The sequence below is a fragment of the Periplaneta americana genome, chromosome 1, assembly GCF_040183065.1.
Source record: "Periplaneta americana isolate PAMFEO1 chromosome 1, P.americana_PAMFEO1_priV1, whole genome shotgun sequence".
In the NCBI taxonomy this organism is placed as follows: domain Eukaryota; kingdom Metazoa; phylum Arthropoda; class Insecta; order Blattodea; family Blattidae; genus Periplaneta; species Periplaneta americana.
Genome location: NC_091117.1, coordinates 6,926,606 through 6,945,124, shown reverse-complemented (window position 1 = coordinate 6,945,124; position 18,519 = coordinate 6,926,606). Strand labels below are relative to the sequence as shown.

The 18,519-nt window shown below is 37.6% G+C and overlaps 1 protein-coding gene across 4 annotated transcripts in view; it reads right to left on the bottom strand.

Annotated features, from left to right (window-relative positions):
- Positions 1-553: 553 nt before the first annotated feature.
- LOC138703049 (uncharacterized) overlaps positions 554-18,519 on the bottom strand; it is a 152,867-nt gene continuing 134,901 nt past the window's right edge. For all 4 annotated transcript variants that reach the window (XM_069830709.1, XM_069830626.1, XM_069830801.1 and 1 more), the window contains exons 4-6: positions 13,235-13,418; positions 8,982-9,425; positions 554-3,305 (exon numbers count right to left, since the gene is read on the bottom strand). In XM_069830709.1, coding sequence (XP_069686810.1) covers positions 2,905-3,305; positions 8,982-9,425; positions 13,235-13,418 — 1,029 coding nt within the window. In that variant the 3' untranslated portion in view covers positions 554-2,904. The remainder of the gene's footprint in view (positions 3,306-8,981; positions 9,426-13,234; positions 13,419-18,519) is intronic.

Sequence of the window (18,519 nt, the reverse complement as noted above, 5' to 3'; positions counted from 1 at the left end):
GGACCCCGGACTCATTTCACCGGCATTATCACCTTCATATCATTCAGACGCTAAATAACCTAAGATGTTGATAAAGCGTCGTAAAAAAACCTAAAAAAATTCACGTGAAAAGTTACAATTTTTCTCTTCTTGTAGGTCGAGTTTAAACGTTCCACGAAAAAAAAAAAAACAGGATGTGCAAATATGAAGACTAAAATCATGTGAATAAAATAAAATGAAGTATAAAACAAGAAAAATTGAAAAAAAAGAACATGGAATAATAAAATAAAAAATAATGGAAAGACAAAAATCTGAGATAAGGAAAATAAATGTTCTCAGTAAATGCATGCTGGCTTCCAGATCAGGAGGCCCCGGGTTCGATTCCCGGGTTCGGCTCTCGGTGAATTTTTCTTGAATCTAATCTAATCTAATCTAATCTAATCTAATCTAATCTAATCTAATCTAATAGATGCTATAGAGTTAGCAACAACGAATAAATAAATAAATAAATAAAAATAAATGACAATTATATTACGAAAAAACATTGAGAAGAAGAAACTGAATATAACATTGGTAGCTTGTAAAATTAAATTATTTATTATATACAAAAAATTTACATCGTAGACGGTTTCGATTGAGTATGAACACTTCAGATGCAACAAAGTCACTAGCACACAAACAATGTCTTCACAACACGCGAGAACTATCTTCAATTAATTAACTTCCCGTGCAAACAAAACGTCTTAGATCTCTGAGCAAATGTGATGAAGAAAGACGCTTGAGGGCATCGCTTTCATTTGTTTACACAAATTTAGGCGGCCATTCTGTTGCCTTGGAAACTGACACATCCGTATCTCACGGCACACCACGTTTTAAACGAGGCTTTGTCTCGACTAGGCCTATATAATTATTATAAAAACGGTTGTCTTCTGAAATTACAGGCAAGGAACAAGTTATGAGAGTCGACGTAGACATGTTATGTTTTAATAATGTTTACATCTACAGTTCAGTTACTGCCTTCTGAGTAGGTAACAATCAGAATCAACCTGTTTATTATTATTATTTTGCTGTAAAATTACTCTGAGAGATTTCCTTAATTTGAAAATACTTGGCGTTGGAAAAATATTAAGCACTGCAGCATTATTGGAGTTCACATGTGACTGAATTATGTTAACAATCTGTTGTTAAAAATTATGTAAATCGCCATGTTTCTTTGTTTCTGCTATTCTTTCTTCATTGCTCCACACTTTCCTGTCTTTTTTCCTAGTTATCTTTTATCCATTCGTTTCTTCATTTCATACTCTAAATATTTATTAGCACCTACATTCTTTCTTTATTCCTTTCATTCATTCCATATCCCCACACATTCTTTTCTCGTCATTGTCTTATTTCTCTCACTATATTTCCATGCTTCTCTCTCTCTTATACCCTCAATTCACTCTCCATGCTACATTGCTTCCCTCATTGTATTACCTCGTTTTTCCCCTCACCCCTTGCTTCTCCGGTCTCTCCCTAGTTACTCTTTTGATTCTCTCTATACTCCATTTCCTTCCCTCATCAATATTTTGTTCCCCTAGTCACTCTTTTGTTTCTTCCGTTAGCTTCTTTATTTCTTCCGTTACTTCTTTGTTTCCCTCATCACTTTTGTTTCTTTTCGTTAGCTTCATTCTTTTCTTCGCCAGTCCTTTGTTTCCCACGTTAGCTCCTTTGTTTTCCTCGCCATTCCTTTGTTCCCCTCGTCACTCCTTTCTTTCTTCCGTTAGGTCCTTTATTTCTTCCGTTACTTCTTTGTTTCCCTCATCCCTTTTGTTTCTTTTCGTTAGCTCCTTTGTTTCCCTCGTTAGCTCCTTTGTTTTCCTCGCCACTCCTTTGTTCCCCTCGTCACTCCTTTATTTCTTCCGTTACTTCTTTGTTTCCCTCATCACTTTTGTTTCTTTTCGTTAGCTCCTTTCTTTTCTTCGCCAGTCCTTTGTTTCCCTCGCCACTCCTTCGTTTCCCTCGTCACTCCTTTGTTCCCCTCATCACTCTTTTGTTTCTTCCGTTAGCTCATTTATTTCTCTCGTTACTTCTTTGTTCCCCTCGTCACTCTTTTGTTTCTTCCGTTAGCTCATTTATTTCTCTCGTTACTTCTTTGTTCCCCTCGTCACTCTTTTGTTTCTTCCGTTAGCTCATTTATTTCTCTCGTTACTCCTTTGTTTCCCTCGTCACTCCTTTGTTCCCCTCATCACTCTTTTGTTTCTTCCGTTAGCTCATTTATTTCTCTCGTTACTCCTTTGTTTCCCTCGTCACTCCTTTGTTTCCCTCGTCACTCCTTTGTTCCCCTCATCACTCTTTTGTTTCTTCCGTTAGCTCGTTTATTTCTCTCGTTACTTCTTTGTTTCCCTCGTCACTCCTTTGTTTCCCTCGCCACTCCTTTGTTCCCCTCGTCACTCTTTTGTTTCTTTCGTTAGCTCCTTTGTTTCCCTCGTCAGTCCTTTGTTTCTCTTATTATTCATATTTTTAATTCTTTTCCCTTTTCTTTCTTACCTATTTCCATTCCTCTTCTTTTTTGTGTCGTTCCCTTCTTTTTTCATTTCTTTCCTTTCCTATTCAAATATTCAAAATGTTTCACTTTTCCTTTGTGCGAAGTATAGAGTAAGTATTACGATGTTACTGTATTTATATTTCATAGTTTGAGCTATATATTGTACTTTTTATTTTCCTCACTCATTTCTCTGTGGTTCGAGACAAGGCACTAAGGGTATTATCACATATAAAAGTTAAATATCAGTCGTAGTAAAAATATACAGCGACGCACGTTATTTCGTCTTTGGTAATGGAAAGGCACACGGGTCTATGGCATAGGGACCGTAGTCCTGGAGGAATGTGACCCGGTACACGGCACACTCTTAAAGCGTCCATTTTGCACTGTCCAAGGTCTCGCGTTCAGATGTGGTCTCCGCTGATGACCCTGCTGTCCTCCTCGTTCAAGGACTCCGCGGTTCGTATCTTGGTCAGGGGGAACAGAGAGCTGTAGGGGGGCGGCTGGTCCAGCTCCTCGTACGAGGGGGGCCCCGGCGTGGGGGGCGGCTCCTCGGACGGGGGCCCGCTGCTCCGTCGGTGGCTGGGCCCGATGCCCCCCGCGCTGTTGATGATGAACACGGTGGTGGCTGCAGACGTGCTGACTGGACCTCCGCCCGGGATTCTGTGCTTCGACGACCGGCAGCAGCACTCCCAGAGGCCGCACAGCATGAGCACGGCCCCGCAGATCAGCATGCCCAGCATCAGGTAGCCCCAGGGACCGTAGTGGGCCAGGGCTGCAGGGATGGAGCCCATGTCTGAAGAGTCTGCGAGCAGGGTTGCAGTTAAATCTAAAGAATCTGATGATAATGACGAACAATCATGTCAGAAGAATGAAAACAACTCATGTCTCAAGGACCTCATACCAATAGTGACTACTAACAGTAAATACAGCCATCGGTGTACAACTAAAAACGCAATCGAAAACAATTATACACGCCGAAAACTAGAATGCAGTTTCAATTAACATTAAATCACTTTCATTAATATCTTTATGCTCGACCATGCCGAAATGTAGTAATTATACACCTGGTAGCAGTCTAATGCATGTCATTAAAGTACACCTACTCATTAAAGTACAGGTGTTTTCAGCCAATGACAACTCAGCTTACAGGTGTTCAGCCAATGACAAGTCAGCTTTGTACCGTTATAAAACCGCAAGTATCGATTATTCTCGGATATGCAATCGAAAGAGAATTAGCGAAAAGTCACAGAGGCTGGAAATCCAATACTGTCGCAGAAGGTTATGTTCTGTCACTATAATAATTAGCGTTAATTGTAAATAATATTAAAATAAATTCAATTTGTCATCTCGTTTTTCAATGTCGAATTCAATAATCAAGGTTATACCAAGTTTAACGGGATTACATCAAGGTCAATGACATTATTGTTCCTCGGAAAAAATCAATACTTTCGCTTCCGATCTTGTCAGATACAAATAAAATGTATACATCTGAATAATTTCAAGTTATAAATATGGTCGAGCATAAAAAGTCGTATGAAACTCGCCTATAATGGTAATTAAGACGCTCGTATGAAAATTATGAAACTCGCTTGCGCTCGTTTCATAAACATCCATGCTCGCTTCTTAATTACTATCATTATAGGCTCGTTGCATAATGTACTAAATTAAAATAGGAACAGATGCATTATAGGACCCACCCTAAATATAAGAATATGCAAAGCCACAAAAAAAGGTCAACGGAAGTAGCGTCTCGATCAATTAAATGATCGATATATATTGTTTTCATTATGTTGCCAACCAATCAATATTGTTGTAAATTAGTTTGATCATAATCATCGGAAATTTCGAATGCTATAGTTAAATATAAAAAAGAAGTGGATCAAATTCTCCCTCTTGATTTAAAATGTAGGCCTCGAAATGGAAATTATGGAATCTATACTAATAATAAATCTGTAGCCGAAATTTTTCTGGTAATTTTCGATTTTCCAAAAATAATTGGTCCTAACATATACAATTAACCATCCTGAAACCGAAAGTCGCTTTTTTGAAATTTTTGTTTGTATGTCTGTCTGTCTGTATGTTTGTTACCTTTTCACGCGATAATAGCTGAACGGATTTCCATGAAAATTGGAATATAAATTAAGTTCCTTGTAACTTAGATTTTAGGCTATATGGCATTCAAAATACTTTATTTTAAAGGAGGGTTATAAGGGGGCATGAATTAAATAAATCGAAATATCTCGCTTATTATTGATTTTTGTGTAAAATGTTACATAACAACAGTTTCTTTAAAAATAATTTCCGATAAGTTTTATTCCTTGAAAATTTTGATAGGACTGATATTTAACGAGATAAATGGGTTTTAAAATTAAAATAACTGCCATCTAAGGCCGTGTAATGAATTAAAAAAAAATTACTTCGTTTATAAGGGGCCTTGGACAGCAACAATTGAAAGCTATGAAAGATAGCGTACAGAGAATGTTTCTGTGTTTGTATGAAGTAATATCGGAAGCTAAATTAACCGATTTGTATAATTAATTATTATTTCATCATTGTAAAGTGTAGTTTCTCTAGATGGACATAATGCTATAATGTTATTACAGTAACTTCTGATATAATATAATATAATATAATATAATATAATATAATATAATATAATATAATATAATATGTAAAATTATATAATATAATTTAAGTTATTTGAAGGGTTCAGAACCATAGTGGGCCAAGCGCCATTTACTGAATACGTAGAAAACAAGGGTTAAAATTAAGTTATTTCCATAATTCAATGGAAACCTATAACAAGTAAAATAAAGTATACACATTAAATGTAAATGATGTCAATCTTCATTAAACTACGGTTGCATGTAACAAAAATTAAGAAACATGTTAAAGGAATTGTCATTGCACCAAATGAGTGTCTCTGGACCAAAATGATCGCATTTTAATTATTTGGATGCAATTTAAATTAAGTAACATATTAAACGATTTATCCTTCTATCAAACACGAATGTTCCCTGGATCAAACGTCCTATTTTAATTATGTAATTACTTTATATTTATTTCTAACGGGTCCAGCGGAGCGCACGGGTACGGCTAGTGTTAAAATAAATGTATTTAAATGTGAACATTCACAATAGTTAATTGTGAATTCTTACATTTAAATACATATATTTCAACAATATTTCCGTTATCGTTATCGTTGTCGTTTCCGTTCTCGGTTTATTGTGAACCAGCCCTAAATCACTTTCATTAATATCTAATTAAAATAGGAACAGATGCATTATAGGACCCACCCTAAATATAAAAATATGCAAAGCCACAAAAAAAGGTCAACGGAACTAGCGTTGATCATAATCATGGCGGCAATTTCGAATGCTATAGTTAAATATAAAAAAGAAGTGGATCAAATTCTCCCTGTTGATTTAAAATGTAGGCCTCGAAATGGAAATTATGGAATTATAAATAAGTTGTAAACTTTTTAGTAGCTTTATCCATGAATAAAGACATGTAGGCTATGTTTATGGTTTTTTATGCCAATGTGGTTAACTTAGGAGTGAAATGTTTTGCGAAACATGCAATCCTGGGGTGAGACTGAAGAAATTTAAAAGTAAACGAGATGAACTCCTGTGGAGATGTTATTGGAAATTACAAGGTATTAAATGATAGATACAGGAACGCCGTATCGTAGCACTTTGTGAAATCACTCGGATAACGGAGAAGATGAAACGGAACGTCTCCAGTGAGGTCCATGGTAAAATGATAATTTTATACCAATTTTGTTTTTAATTCTTTGGTCCAGGGAAAATACTAGTAAAAATGTGTTTTTGTGAAAGACTAGTATTTTCCCTGGACCAAAAATGCCATATAAATGGAGTAGAATTAGTATTTTATAATATATCATAAAGATTACTAATATGAACTTAATTTTATTGTTGTATTGTTTGAAAGTTTAATGTTATTGTGTTTAAAGTTTAGCTTTGGTTTGTTTCTTTAATTTTATTTTGAATAAAATTTAATATATTATATAACAAAGGTGACTAATACGAGCTTAATTTCATTGTTGTTGGTTTTATTAAATTATACATATCTATAGTTTTATGTATTTAGTTTTGTTAAGATGGCATACTTGATATAATAATCCAAAATATACAATATATAATCGATATTACGGGATACTCGGGGTGGGTCCTATAATACATCTGTTCCTTAAAATATTCTGTTTAATAGTTAATTTAACATAAAATAATTCTAAAGTACTTAACTGTGGTATTAATTTCCAAATGAATCCAATTCTCTGTAATGACATATTATTATTCATTACAATTTCAAACAACTCATTGTCGTCATATTGATGTGTGAATCGTTTCGACTATCAATTGCATTGTTGTCTGTAGAATAGGCCGCATGGAATGAGGAAGCGATTATGAAGTAGTTAACGAGAAGGCTCCGTCTTGTTAAATTTAAATGCGGGGATTATGAAGACTTAAACGAAATGAAATATCAAAATCCTATTTCAAATCTGAAATACCCTTACATCCCAAACATACCCATAATAACAATAATTACGAACAGTACACATTTCTCACTCAATTATAGGGATTTCATGAATTCTCTATCACTTTTTTTTACAAACTTGTCCAACCGTAACAAATAATCGTCAGTCAGTTGTCTGAATCCAACTATGGAGAATATTGCAATTATCAGAATCGTCAGTCAGCTGTTTGTATACACTGCCTGCTGGATCGCATCCTATGGCCGCTTACCCTGCCTGCTCACAGGATGCTCATACATTTTGTCAATACCGAAATGCGAAATAAAGTTGGCAGAAGAAATTTCAACCTGACAACTAGAAAATCACCATAATCCAGTAGAATATGTAGTAATAGGAGGTGAAATGGTTAAGTTGCCTTAATGTATAATAGCAAGGAGACATGACTTGCATGTGTAGATAAGTATGTCCCTGATAGCGCAGAATTTTTGTTTCCATTTTTTTTTTTTTTTTAGTTATTAAAGAATGATTTAATGGAAGAACTCAAGACATAAATACATGTTCTTGCAACATTGTGTTCATATTTAACTTTGTCAGCTAACAATTTTATCAACAAAGTCAAACTATCAGCAAATAATATAGAAGAAATCATGTGGTGAAATGTAGCGGAGGGATGTTTTCTTTAAAACAAAAGTCTTTTGTCATTACTGTATCACAGGCCTGCACAAACAGCGCTCGAAGAGCGCGCGCGCTCTTTCGGAGCGGGAGAGCGGCGTTTACCGCTCGCCGAAACGGAGAGGAAGATACGTCAGAATGACATAGACTTGCTGTAGGTAGAGGAGAGGGAAACCGACCACTCAGTTATCTAGTGGAGTGCAGTGTGTAGGCCTATTCTCAGTAACTGTTTCACGTTGCTTACCTACTGCTACAGTACAGTATGGAGGAATCTAAAAGACGGAACATAACATTTAACATTTAACGATTTACAGCTCGGACTTATTGATCTTCAAAGTGACCTAAGGGCTAAAGATCGTTTGAATAATACTACTAGCCTGGTTGAGTTTTACAAGACTAAACATAAGCAATAATATCCACGACTACACAGGCTGGCTGTGAAAATGATTGCTATGTTTGGCTCAACATTTATATTTGTGAGCAACTGTTTTCTGTAATCAACTTTAATAAAGGCAGACATCGAACATCTGTAACTGATGTTTCATTACGATCAGTAGGCTATTGTTCCTTTCAACTGCCAACAGCATAAAACCTCGTTTTGATGTACTGATAAATAAAAATATAACAAAATGATATTGTACATTTAAGTAGCTACAGAATTTCTATTATTTCTGTAAAATAAATATTTCTTTATTAATTAATAATAGTCCAAGATACTTTCGCAAACACTGAACGGGAATTCATTTCATAAGCGCTCGTAATAGTACTTCCTTTTGTGTACATTTTGTACGAGATCACCCCTTCTTCCAGTCCACCCTTATACAGAGCGCAGCTAATATCTGCATTCCGCTCATGAGCTGTGAGCCGGCTCGGAGAGCGCAAACCTTGTGCAGGCCTGCTGTATCATCATTCTATCACCATCTCATCACCTTCATCACTAAAATTATCATCACCAAAATCACTAAATTCATCACCATCATTAAAATCATCAACATTAGCACCATCACCAAAATATCATATTTTTTTATTGGGTTATTTTACGACGCTGTATCAACATCTAGGTTATTTAGCGTCTGAATGATATGAAGGTGATAATGCCGGTGAAATGAGTCCGGGGTCCAGCACCGAAAGTTACCCAGCATTTGCTCGTATTGGGTTGAGGAAAAACCCCGGAAAAAACCTCAACCAGATAACTTGCCCCGACCGGGAATCGAACCCGGGCCTCCTGGTTTCGCAGCCAGACGCGCTGACCGTTACTCCACAGGATCATCATATCATCATCGATGTTCTGAGCAGCCCTCGAGGACTGACCTGTCTGCACGTCCTTCCAGGGCGGCCTGGCGGTGGTGGTGGAGGTGCTGGAGTTCGCAGCCAGGCTGGTGTTGCCGCTCCTGTGCCTGCTCAGCAGCTGCTTGAGTAGCAGGTCCGACATGTCCCTCAGCATGCCCTTCGTGAGTTCGAAGCCCGAGTGCCTCTTGTTCTCGGGCGGGGGCGTGGTAGTGCCGTCCTTGGAGCGGTCCTTGCCGAAGGTGTTGAGCACCGCCTTGCTGAGGAAGCCCAGCACGCGGCGCGGGTCCTGCTGGCCCTCCTCAGAGGACAGCGCCATCTTGAGCGGCATGGCGTCGCACTTGTCGGGGTCCTCGTCGTCGCCCGCCAGCGGGCAGTTGTGGAAGCCGTCGCACACCATCTCGGTGGGGATGCACAGCGCCAGCGTCACGCAGAAGGTGCGCTGCTCCGCGCTGCACACCGTGGGCCCTGCAGACATGCATCAGTCCTTCTCACGGTCTGAATCGAGTAAAACTACTTATCGTCACTAGCTGTGGGAGGATAACTATGGAATATTCAATAACATAAAAGAGACAAAAAGGAAACTCCCCTCTCTCTCCTTCTATTCACCTCGCTCTCCTTCTATTCCCCTCGTTCTTCTTGCATTTCCCTCGTTCTCCTCCTATTCCCCTCATTTTCCTTCTATTCCCCTCGTTCTTCTTGTATTTCCCTCGTTCTCCTATTCCCCTCATTTTCTTTCTATTCCCCTCATTTTCCTTCTATTTTTCTCGCTCTTTTTTCATTCCCCTCGTTCTTCTTGTATTTCACTCGTTCTTCTCCTATTCCTCTCATTTTCCTCCTATTCCCGTTTTCCTCATATTCCCCTCATTTTCCTTCTATTTCACTCGCTCTTCTTTTATTCGCCTCGTTCTTCTTGTATTTCCCTCGTTCGTCTCCCATTCCCCTCATTTTCCTCCTATTCTCCTCATTTTTCTCCTATTCCCCTCATTTTCCTCCTATTCCCCTCATTTTCCTTCTATTTCCCTCGCTCTTCTTTTATTGCCCTCGTTCTTCTCCTATTCCCCTCATTTTCCTCCTATTCCTCTCATTTTCCTTCTATTCCCCTTGTTTTCCTCCTAGTCCCCTCATTTTCCTCCTATTCCCCTTATTTTCCATCTATTCCCCTCGTTTTCCTCCTAGTCCCCTCGTTTTCCTCCTATTCCCCTCATTTTCCATCTATTCCCCTCGTTTTCCTCCTATTCCCCTCATTTTCCATCTATTCCCCTCGTTTTCCTCCTAGTCCCCTCATTTTCCATCTATTCCCCTCGTTTTCCTCCTAGTCCCTTCCTTTTCCATCTATTACCCTCGTTTTCCTCCTATTCCCCTTATTTTCCATCTATTCCCCTTGTTTTCCTCCTAGTCCCCTCGTCCATCTATTCCCCTCGTTTTCCTCCTATTCCCCTTATTTTCCATCTATTACCCTCGTTTTCCTCCTAGTCCCCTCGTTTTCCTCCTATTCCCCTCATTTTCCATCTATTCCCCTCGTTTTCCTCCTATTCCCCTTATTTTCCATCTATTACCCTCGTTTTCCTCCTATTCCCCTCATTTTCCATCTATTCCCCTCGTTTTCCTCCTATTCCCCTCATTTTCCATCTATTCCCCTCGTTTTCCTCCTATTCCCCTCATTTTCCATATATTCCCCTCGTTTTCCTCCTAGTCCCCTCCTTTTCCATCTATTACCCTCGTTTTCCTCCTATTCCCCTTATTTTCCATCTATTCCCCTCGTTTTCCTCCTATTCCCCTTATTTTCCATCTATTCCCCTCGTTTTCCTCCTAGTCCCCTCGTTTTCCTTCTAGTCCCCTCGTTTTCCTTCTAGTCCCCTCCTTTTCCATCTATTACCCTCGTTTTACTCCTATTCCCCTTATTTTCCATCTATTCCCCTCGTTTTCCTCCTAGTCCCCTCATTTTCCATCTATTCCCCTCGCTTTCCTCCTATTCCCCTCATTTTCCATCTATTCCCCTCGTTTTCCTCCTAGTCCCCTCATTTTCCATCTATTCCCCTCGCTTTCCTCCTATTCCCCTCATTTTCCATCTATTCCCCTCGTTTTCCTCCTATTCCCCTCATTTTCCATCTATTCCCCTCGTTTTCCTCCTATTCCCCTCATTTTCCATCTATTCCCCTCATTTTCCTTCTATTCCCCTCGTTTTCCTTCTGTTTCACTTGTTTTCCTTTTATTTCCCTCCCTCTCCTTTTATTACCCTTGTTTCCATAATTTTTTACTCCCCTCGTTCTCTTTCTATTCCTCTCGCTCTCCTTTTCCTCTCGCTCTCCTTTTATTCCCTCGTTCTTCTTGTATTTCTCTCGTTCTCCTCCTATTCCCCTCATTTTCCTTCTATTCCCCTCGTTTTCTTTTCAATCCCCTCGTTCTCCTTGTATTTCTCTCCCTCTTCTCCTATTCCCATCGTTCTCCTTTTATTCCCCTCTCTCTCCTTTTATTCCCCTGATCTCCTTGTATTCCCCTCTCTCTCCTATTCCCATCGTTCTCCTGTTATTCCCCTCGTTCTCCTTTTATTACCCTCGTTTTCATAATTTTTCTATTCCTCCGCTGTCCTCCTTTTTAAGTAAAATCGCTGTGTGCAAAGTCGCTAACAGATTCTCCACGAGTTAAAAGTTTTTTGGACATAAAACTGAGGGAAGATTCTCTGTAATTCCTAAGGCAATATTTTTAATTTCTGTGATAGTCAACATTTGCGTACATGTCATGTAATTTCAGTGAACTGGATTGGAAGTTCTGTAAACAAAAAATAATTATAATTGGTATTACATAACCCTATAAGGGATTTTGCACTGTGCCACTGATGCAGACATACTGAACAGGCCCGTTGAGTGTCAAGAACCATTCGGGGCTACAGAAATATATTACGAGTTGTCACTGTTGCCATAGTAATAAAATAAGAAATAGTTAAGGGCCAGGCAGAGCTGTGAAAAAACGACTACGAATTTATTAACAACAAAAGATAAGCGAAACAAATGAAAGTGCGTTTCTAGATCTAAAGTAGTGTGGACAGAATAATGCAGTTCAGTGGTGGTACTGATAATAATGCGGGCTATTCCATCTCAAATCGACCGAAATATAGAGAAAATTGACCTTGCAATTTTTAAATACTATGAACATTTTTCTGTCCGTTGACAACTGTGATACAATGCTTTGTGCAAAGTTTGAGGCATCAGAACTCCATAGTGTTTAAATTAAAAATATTTAAATTTATCGTATTTTCATAAAATTAGCAACTTTAAACTGTTGAAGCTCCGAAACCCTTTCACCCAATAATCAAAATCATGGTTTATTTTGATGCTGAGAAATTAAAGTTTATACTGACATGTATACAGTTTTTCTTACTTTTTATGGAAATGGAAAAATTTAAAGTTTTCTTCATTAAGACGCCTTTGACCACGAAAAAATATTTTTAAAATATATGGTTAGATTCCGCATTGAGAGTACAAAAATAAACACATATTTTTTACTGGTGCACCGTTGATAAGAAAGTATTGAAAATATCAAATGAAGAAAATAAATAGTACGCGCGTGAAGTAACCAGCTGACTGTGAGGCGGGAGCTAGCCGAGACAAGCAAGGCCAGGAGACAAACAGTGATGTTTCGTCTAGTAGCGCATAGCTGGGCTAGCTTTATCAGAAGTTTTCATAAACACAGGAGTAAAATGGCGCCCAACGCTCACTTATCTTCAGCTCTCGGCCAGTGCGTGCGGTACTGCGCCCCGTTCAAGTCCAGGCGTGTGAAAATTATTTATTTAATACCCTCGAAACTTATTGCCGTACTACTAAGCAAACAATGCCGAATTTCTCTTTATAATGCAAGGCTTTATCTCAATATTTTTTACATTTTTACAAATTGGCAAAAAGCCTAAAAGTAAGTAAAATCAGATTATCTGTCTCTCTGTATACAATAAAAATAAGGATTACTTCTTAACATAACCTACCAAATGTCAGCTTCAAAATGAGCTCTCGTTCAATGTTCTGCAGTAAATGGTTCCAGAGTTCTGAGCGCTGAAAGAGCCTAGTTTTTCTAAAATACGCTAAATTTGTCGCTCAACAATAGGAAAACCGTTTGACTTTGGATAGTATATTTTTGCAAATGCGCTCTCCTCAGCACCTTGTATAAATAGAGAAAAAATTAGAGTATTAAAAAAATGCGAGGTTTTTTACTGATCGATTTCATATGGAATAGCCCGTGTGTACTTGGCATTCATACGTTTCGAAATAAGTCCTGATACGTACATCGACCGACAGCTGTGATGATGAGGCGCTTGGTCACCATCTTCTGCGCCAGTCTGGGGTCGGGGGGCGACCACGACACGGCGAGGTGCTCCCCCATGAACAGCGAATTCCGCGGGGCGCTGTTACCGTCGCACAGGTCCACCGTCCTCGATCCCAGGTCGTCCAGCTCCTTGCCCACCTGGGACTGTCAACACAACGAGGTTACCTCATAGTTTATCGCAGGGGTTCCCAAACTTTATGAAGTCGCGACCCCACTACCGAACTGGTAGGGTACTTAACCCCACTCGAAAAATACAAATCCATGTAAAATAAAAAAAAAAAAACAATATAATGTTACTCAAAATTAGTGAATACAACCAAAAGAATGACCGAAATGGAAAAAATACATCGCAAATGTGGCTCAAATATTGAATGCACTCCATTTCTAGTTTGCTGATATTTTGAACAATTGTGGGTCCCTATCATGGGGCGTCCTCAGGTAGCGTATAGAGGAACGGCCTCCAGATAAGCAGGGTATACTGAGGGTCACATAAGAGTAATTCCAAAAAGAGTAATTTGGCCGTCTCTTCAGTATTGCCAACTAATACTAGATATCACCAAAAGAGGATAAAATCACACAATGCCATGTACAATAATGATAATAATAATAATAATAATAATAATAATAATAATAATAATAATAATAATAATAATAGTAAAAGGTAAAGGTAAAGGTATCCCCGTAACATGCCATGAAGGCACTTGGGGGGTATGGAGGTAGAGCCCCATGCTTTCCATGACCTCGGCACTAGAATGAGGTGGTGTGGTCGGCACCACGCTCTGACCGCCTTTTACCCCCGGGAAGGACCCGGTACTCAATTTTATAGGAGGCTGAGTGAACCTCGGGGAAGTTCTGAAAGTTTGGCAACGAGAAAAAATCCTGTCACCACCTGGGATCGAACCCCGGACCTTCCAGTCCGTAGCCAGCAGCAACAATAACGATGTCTTGTTTATTTACCACATCTCATCATCTTTATGTTGGGGAGGTGTTTGAAAGGTTCAATAATTTGTGAAAGAGTATATTTTTCTTCTGGACCTCTCGCACATTATGTTAGTAGTTAGTAGATTAGTGTATGATCTAATATTAAAATGTATTTTGCCTGACAACATGAAATTCATTGCTTTGATTAAACAGTTTACAATTTACGAGACCTAACCTAAACATATATTTTGTTTGATCACGTGAAATGATTAGTAGGAATTCCGAAAACGAATGCCACTTAGAAATGTATGCTTTAGAATATTTATTCCATTATTGTAATAAAAGTATAAACACGAAAGAAATTAATTAAAATGTGAAATGGTATTTCTATCGATTACCCAAGGGCATGTATCACACGAAATATGTTATGTTTATTTACACTTAGCCTACCTGACTCTAATCTTGAAATTGTAACCACAACACGAAGCAACACATACAATAACTATTATGTATTAATATTAATACTGATATTAATTAAATATTAGTATGTTCAAATTTCACTAGCTTCCAGTAATGGGCTCCGAAATCTAGAACAATTTGAATTTTCAGAATTTAAACTACTGACAACTTGTGTCACTGCTGCCAACATAACAGTCATAAAATCACTACCAGTCGTAGTATTTCTTAGTACCCAAATTCGAAAAGAAGTTTGCAAAAGAAAATTCAACCTGCAAACTAGAAAATCACCATAATCTACTAGCTTATGTAGTAATGGGGGTAAAAATGGTTAGGTTTCACCCTTAGGGTATGAAGTAAGCTGACCCGGACTATAGCTGCGAATATACTGAATAAGCAGTCGATAAGGTGTGGTCCTCCAGCTTGTGGGTTGGGCGAAGGGCTAACAAAACTTCACTGTAAAAAAAGAGTTTGTTACGAAACACCAACATAAGCCTCGGAATGGGGCTGGCACGACCACAGCAAAGGAATAAGTTTATGAGATTTGGTACTTGGAATGTCAGTAGTCTTCATAGAACAGGAGGGGTAAGATTAGTAGCAAAAGAACTTTGGAGAAGTTGAGAGATATATGGGAGGATAATATTAAAATGAATATGAGGGAAGTGGGATATGTAGGTAAGGATTCGATTAATCTTGCTCAGGATAGGGACCGATGGCGGGCGTATGTGAGGAAGTCAATGACTTTTCTTATAGAGTTAAAAAAATTAATAAAAAAGTTACTGAATAAAACCAACAAAATCAGTACACGAGGAAATGTTAAGACTTTTTTTTACTTCTGTTATCTTTCTTTCAGTACACGAGTTTCATATCTTATAACTAATGTTGCTGATATTTCCATAGCAACCATATGTTGAGGTTATCAAAGTGACAGATGAAACAACAAAATTGACTATCAGGAAGCAAGCACCAGGAACTAGAGAGAGGTTCCTTTGACCCCTGGTCTGTTTATTCTATCTCTTGGTCTGTGGATGTTTCAATACTGCTGGCGTATGCACACGAGTTCTGTATTACACATTACAAACATACTTGCAAGGTTGCCATACGTACGACTATTTCACTGAAGGAAAAAAAATTATTGGGAACTTATAATGTTGGTCTATCTATACTAATAATAAATCTGTAGCCGAAATTTTTCTGGTAATTTTCGATTTTCCAAAAATAATTGGTCCTAACATATATAATTAACCACCCTGAAACCGAAAATCGCTTTTTTTTTAATTTTTGTTTGTATGTCTGCCTGTCTGTCTCTCTGTATGTTTGTTACCTTTTCACGCGATAATGGCTGAACGGATTTCGATGAAAATTGGAATATAAATTAAGTTCGTTGTAACTTAGATTATAGGCTATATGGCATTCAAAATACATTATTTAAAAGGGGGGTTATAAGGGGGCCTGAATTAAATAAATCGAAATATCTCGCTTATTATTGATTTTTGTGAAAAATGTTACATAACAAACGTTTCTTTAAAAATAATTTCCGATAAGTTTTATTCCTTGAAAAATTTTGATAGGACTCATATTTAATGAGATAAATGAGTTTTAAAATTAAACTAACTGCCATCTAAGGCCGTGTAATGAATTAAAAAACAAATGACTTCGTCTATAAGGGGCCTTGGACAGCAACAATCGAAAGCTATGAAAGATAGCCTACAGAGAATGTTTCTGTGTTTGTATGAAGTAATATCAGAAGCTAAATTAACCGATTTGTATAATTAATTATTAATTCACCATTGTAAAGTGTAGTTTCTCTGGATGGACATAATGCTATAATGTTATTACAGTAACTTCTGAGTGAATCGAGGACAGGTAAGATTAAAATAGCTTCTTATGCACAGAAAACTTGATAGGCTATTCTGTACATTCGTTTCCTGTATTTCCTAAAATAATTTTTATAACCAAATGAGTGGTCTCTGGATCAAAATGATCGCATTTTAGTTATGCAAATACAATTTAAATTAACATAATAAACGATTTATCCTTATATCAAACACAAATCTTCCCTGGATCAAATGTCCTATTTTAATTATGTAATTACTTTATATTTATTTCTAACGGGTGCAGCGGAGCGCACGGGTACGGCTAGTAATTAAAATAAAATTGATGGTTAATTCGTCCCTTTTAGACAAGTTTTCTTCATTTAATATGTCCTGGACTAATATGAATGAAACATGCTTTTAAGGGGGGAGGGGGTGCTTTGAAAATCGATCTGGTAACTATGTTTGCCATGCAAGTTATAATTTGTCATTTTGAGCTCTAGATTTCATGTAGACGGCGCAATTATATCAAAATAATACGAGTTTAATTTTATTAACTTCCTTGTTCGTTCGATAAAGGAAATCTTTTATCAATTAAATAGTACTGCAGTAGCATTAAGAAGTCTAAACGCGCTGACATTATAGAGGTGTCGGGTTTGAGTCACTGTAGATGAATTAATTTGATATAATTTTCAGCAGCCGCATTTATAGGCCTATCTGCTGCCACGCCGGCCAAAGATCAAATTCTGCTGACTTTAAATATAACCAAGCGTCATCGTGCACGCCTTACAGCGATGGCAGTATTGATGATGAAGAAATGGGTGGTGATTCGTTTCAATGCTGAATGTCATTGTGGATGTGAACTATAATTAGTAGTATTTTAATTGAAACTAAAATTTACTGGTAGATATATTTATTTTGCGATTCTTTATCAACTGCGTAATGACATGAAGGTGATAATGACAGCGAAATGACTCCAGCGCTGAAAGTTAACCAGCATTTGCTCTTAATGGGTTGAGGGAAAACCTGGAAACAACGTCAACCAGATAACTCGTCTCATCCAGGATTTCAACTCTGGCCCGCTCGTTTCACAGTCAGACGTGCTAACTATCACTACACAGTGGTGGACTAGAAGTATATTAGGAAGTTGAGAAATGTACGACAATTTTATGCTGAAGTACGACAATTTTCATAAGTTAGTACGACGGTTTCGACTCCTTTATCTGGCAACACTGCATACTTGGTATGTGTCGTGCCGAATGAATGACATAGCGCAAAAATCCACGCGTTTTGGAGCAGTACGTAGCACGTAACGTGGCAAAATTGATTGGTCTGTGTAAAGGATGTTTAAATTAGACGTGACCAATGAGTGATTCTTTGCAAGAGAGATTATTTTTGACGCAGAATACATTTTTCTCCTCACCGACTATGTGCACCTGTTCAGGAATCTGTGGTAAAACATAAAATGACAATTTCAAATGCTAATGTTTCAGGGACCCTCTACTACACAATATTATACCTAGGTACAGAGTTAATATTTCCGTTTTCGACAACATGAAGATTCAAAATAATATTGGTACTAGATCCATTGGATCTATGTGAGCTGGCAACTTTATCAACCAACCTTGGTACGTGCAATATAACGTGATATATGGATGTTTTTATATTTAACGCGTTATAAACGTACGTGGCATTCCACATGACGAATGAACTATTTTTTGTGCTAGGCCTGTATACTGTACTATATTACAAACGTGTGTGGCATTTCACGCAGCGAATTAATGATTTTATGTAACGTATGTTGCAAATGTGTGGTATTTAATGTGACGAATGTATGATTTTGTGTAACATGTTATAAATATACAATAGTTTTGTATAATATGTATGTTACAAATATACGTGGTATTTAATGTGACGAATGTATGATTTTGTGTAACATGTTATAAATATACAATAGTTTTGTATAATATGTATGTTATAAATATACGTGGAATTTAATGTGACGAATGTATGATTTTGTGTAACATGTTATAAATATACAATAGTTTTGTATA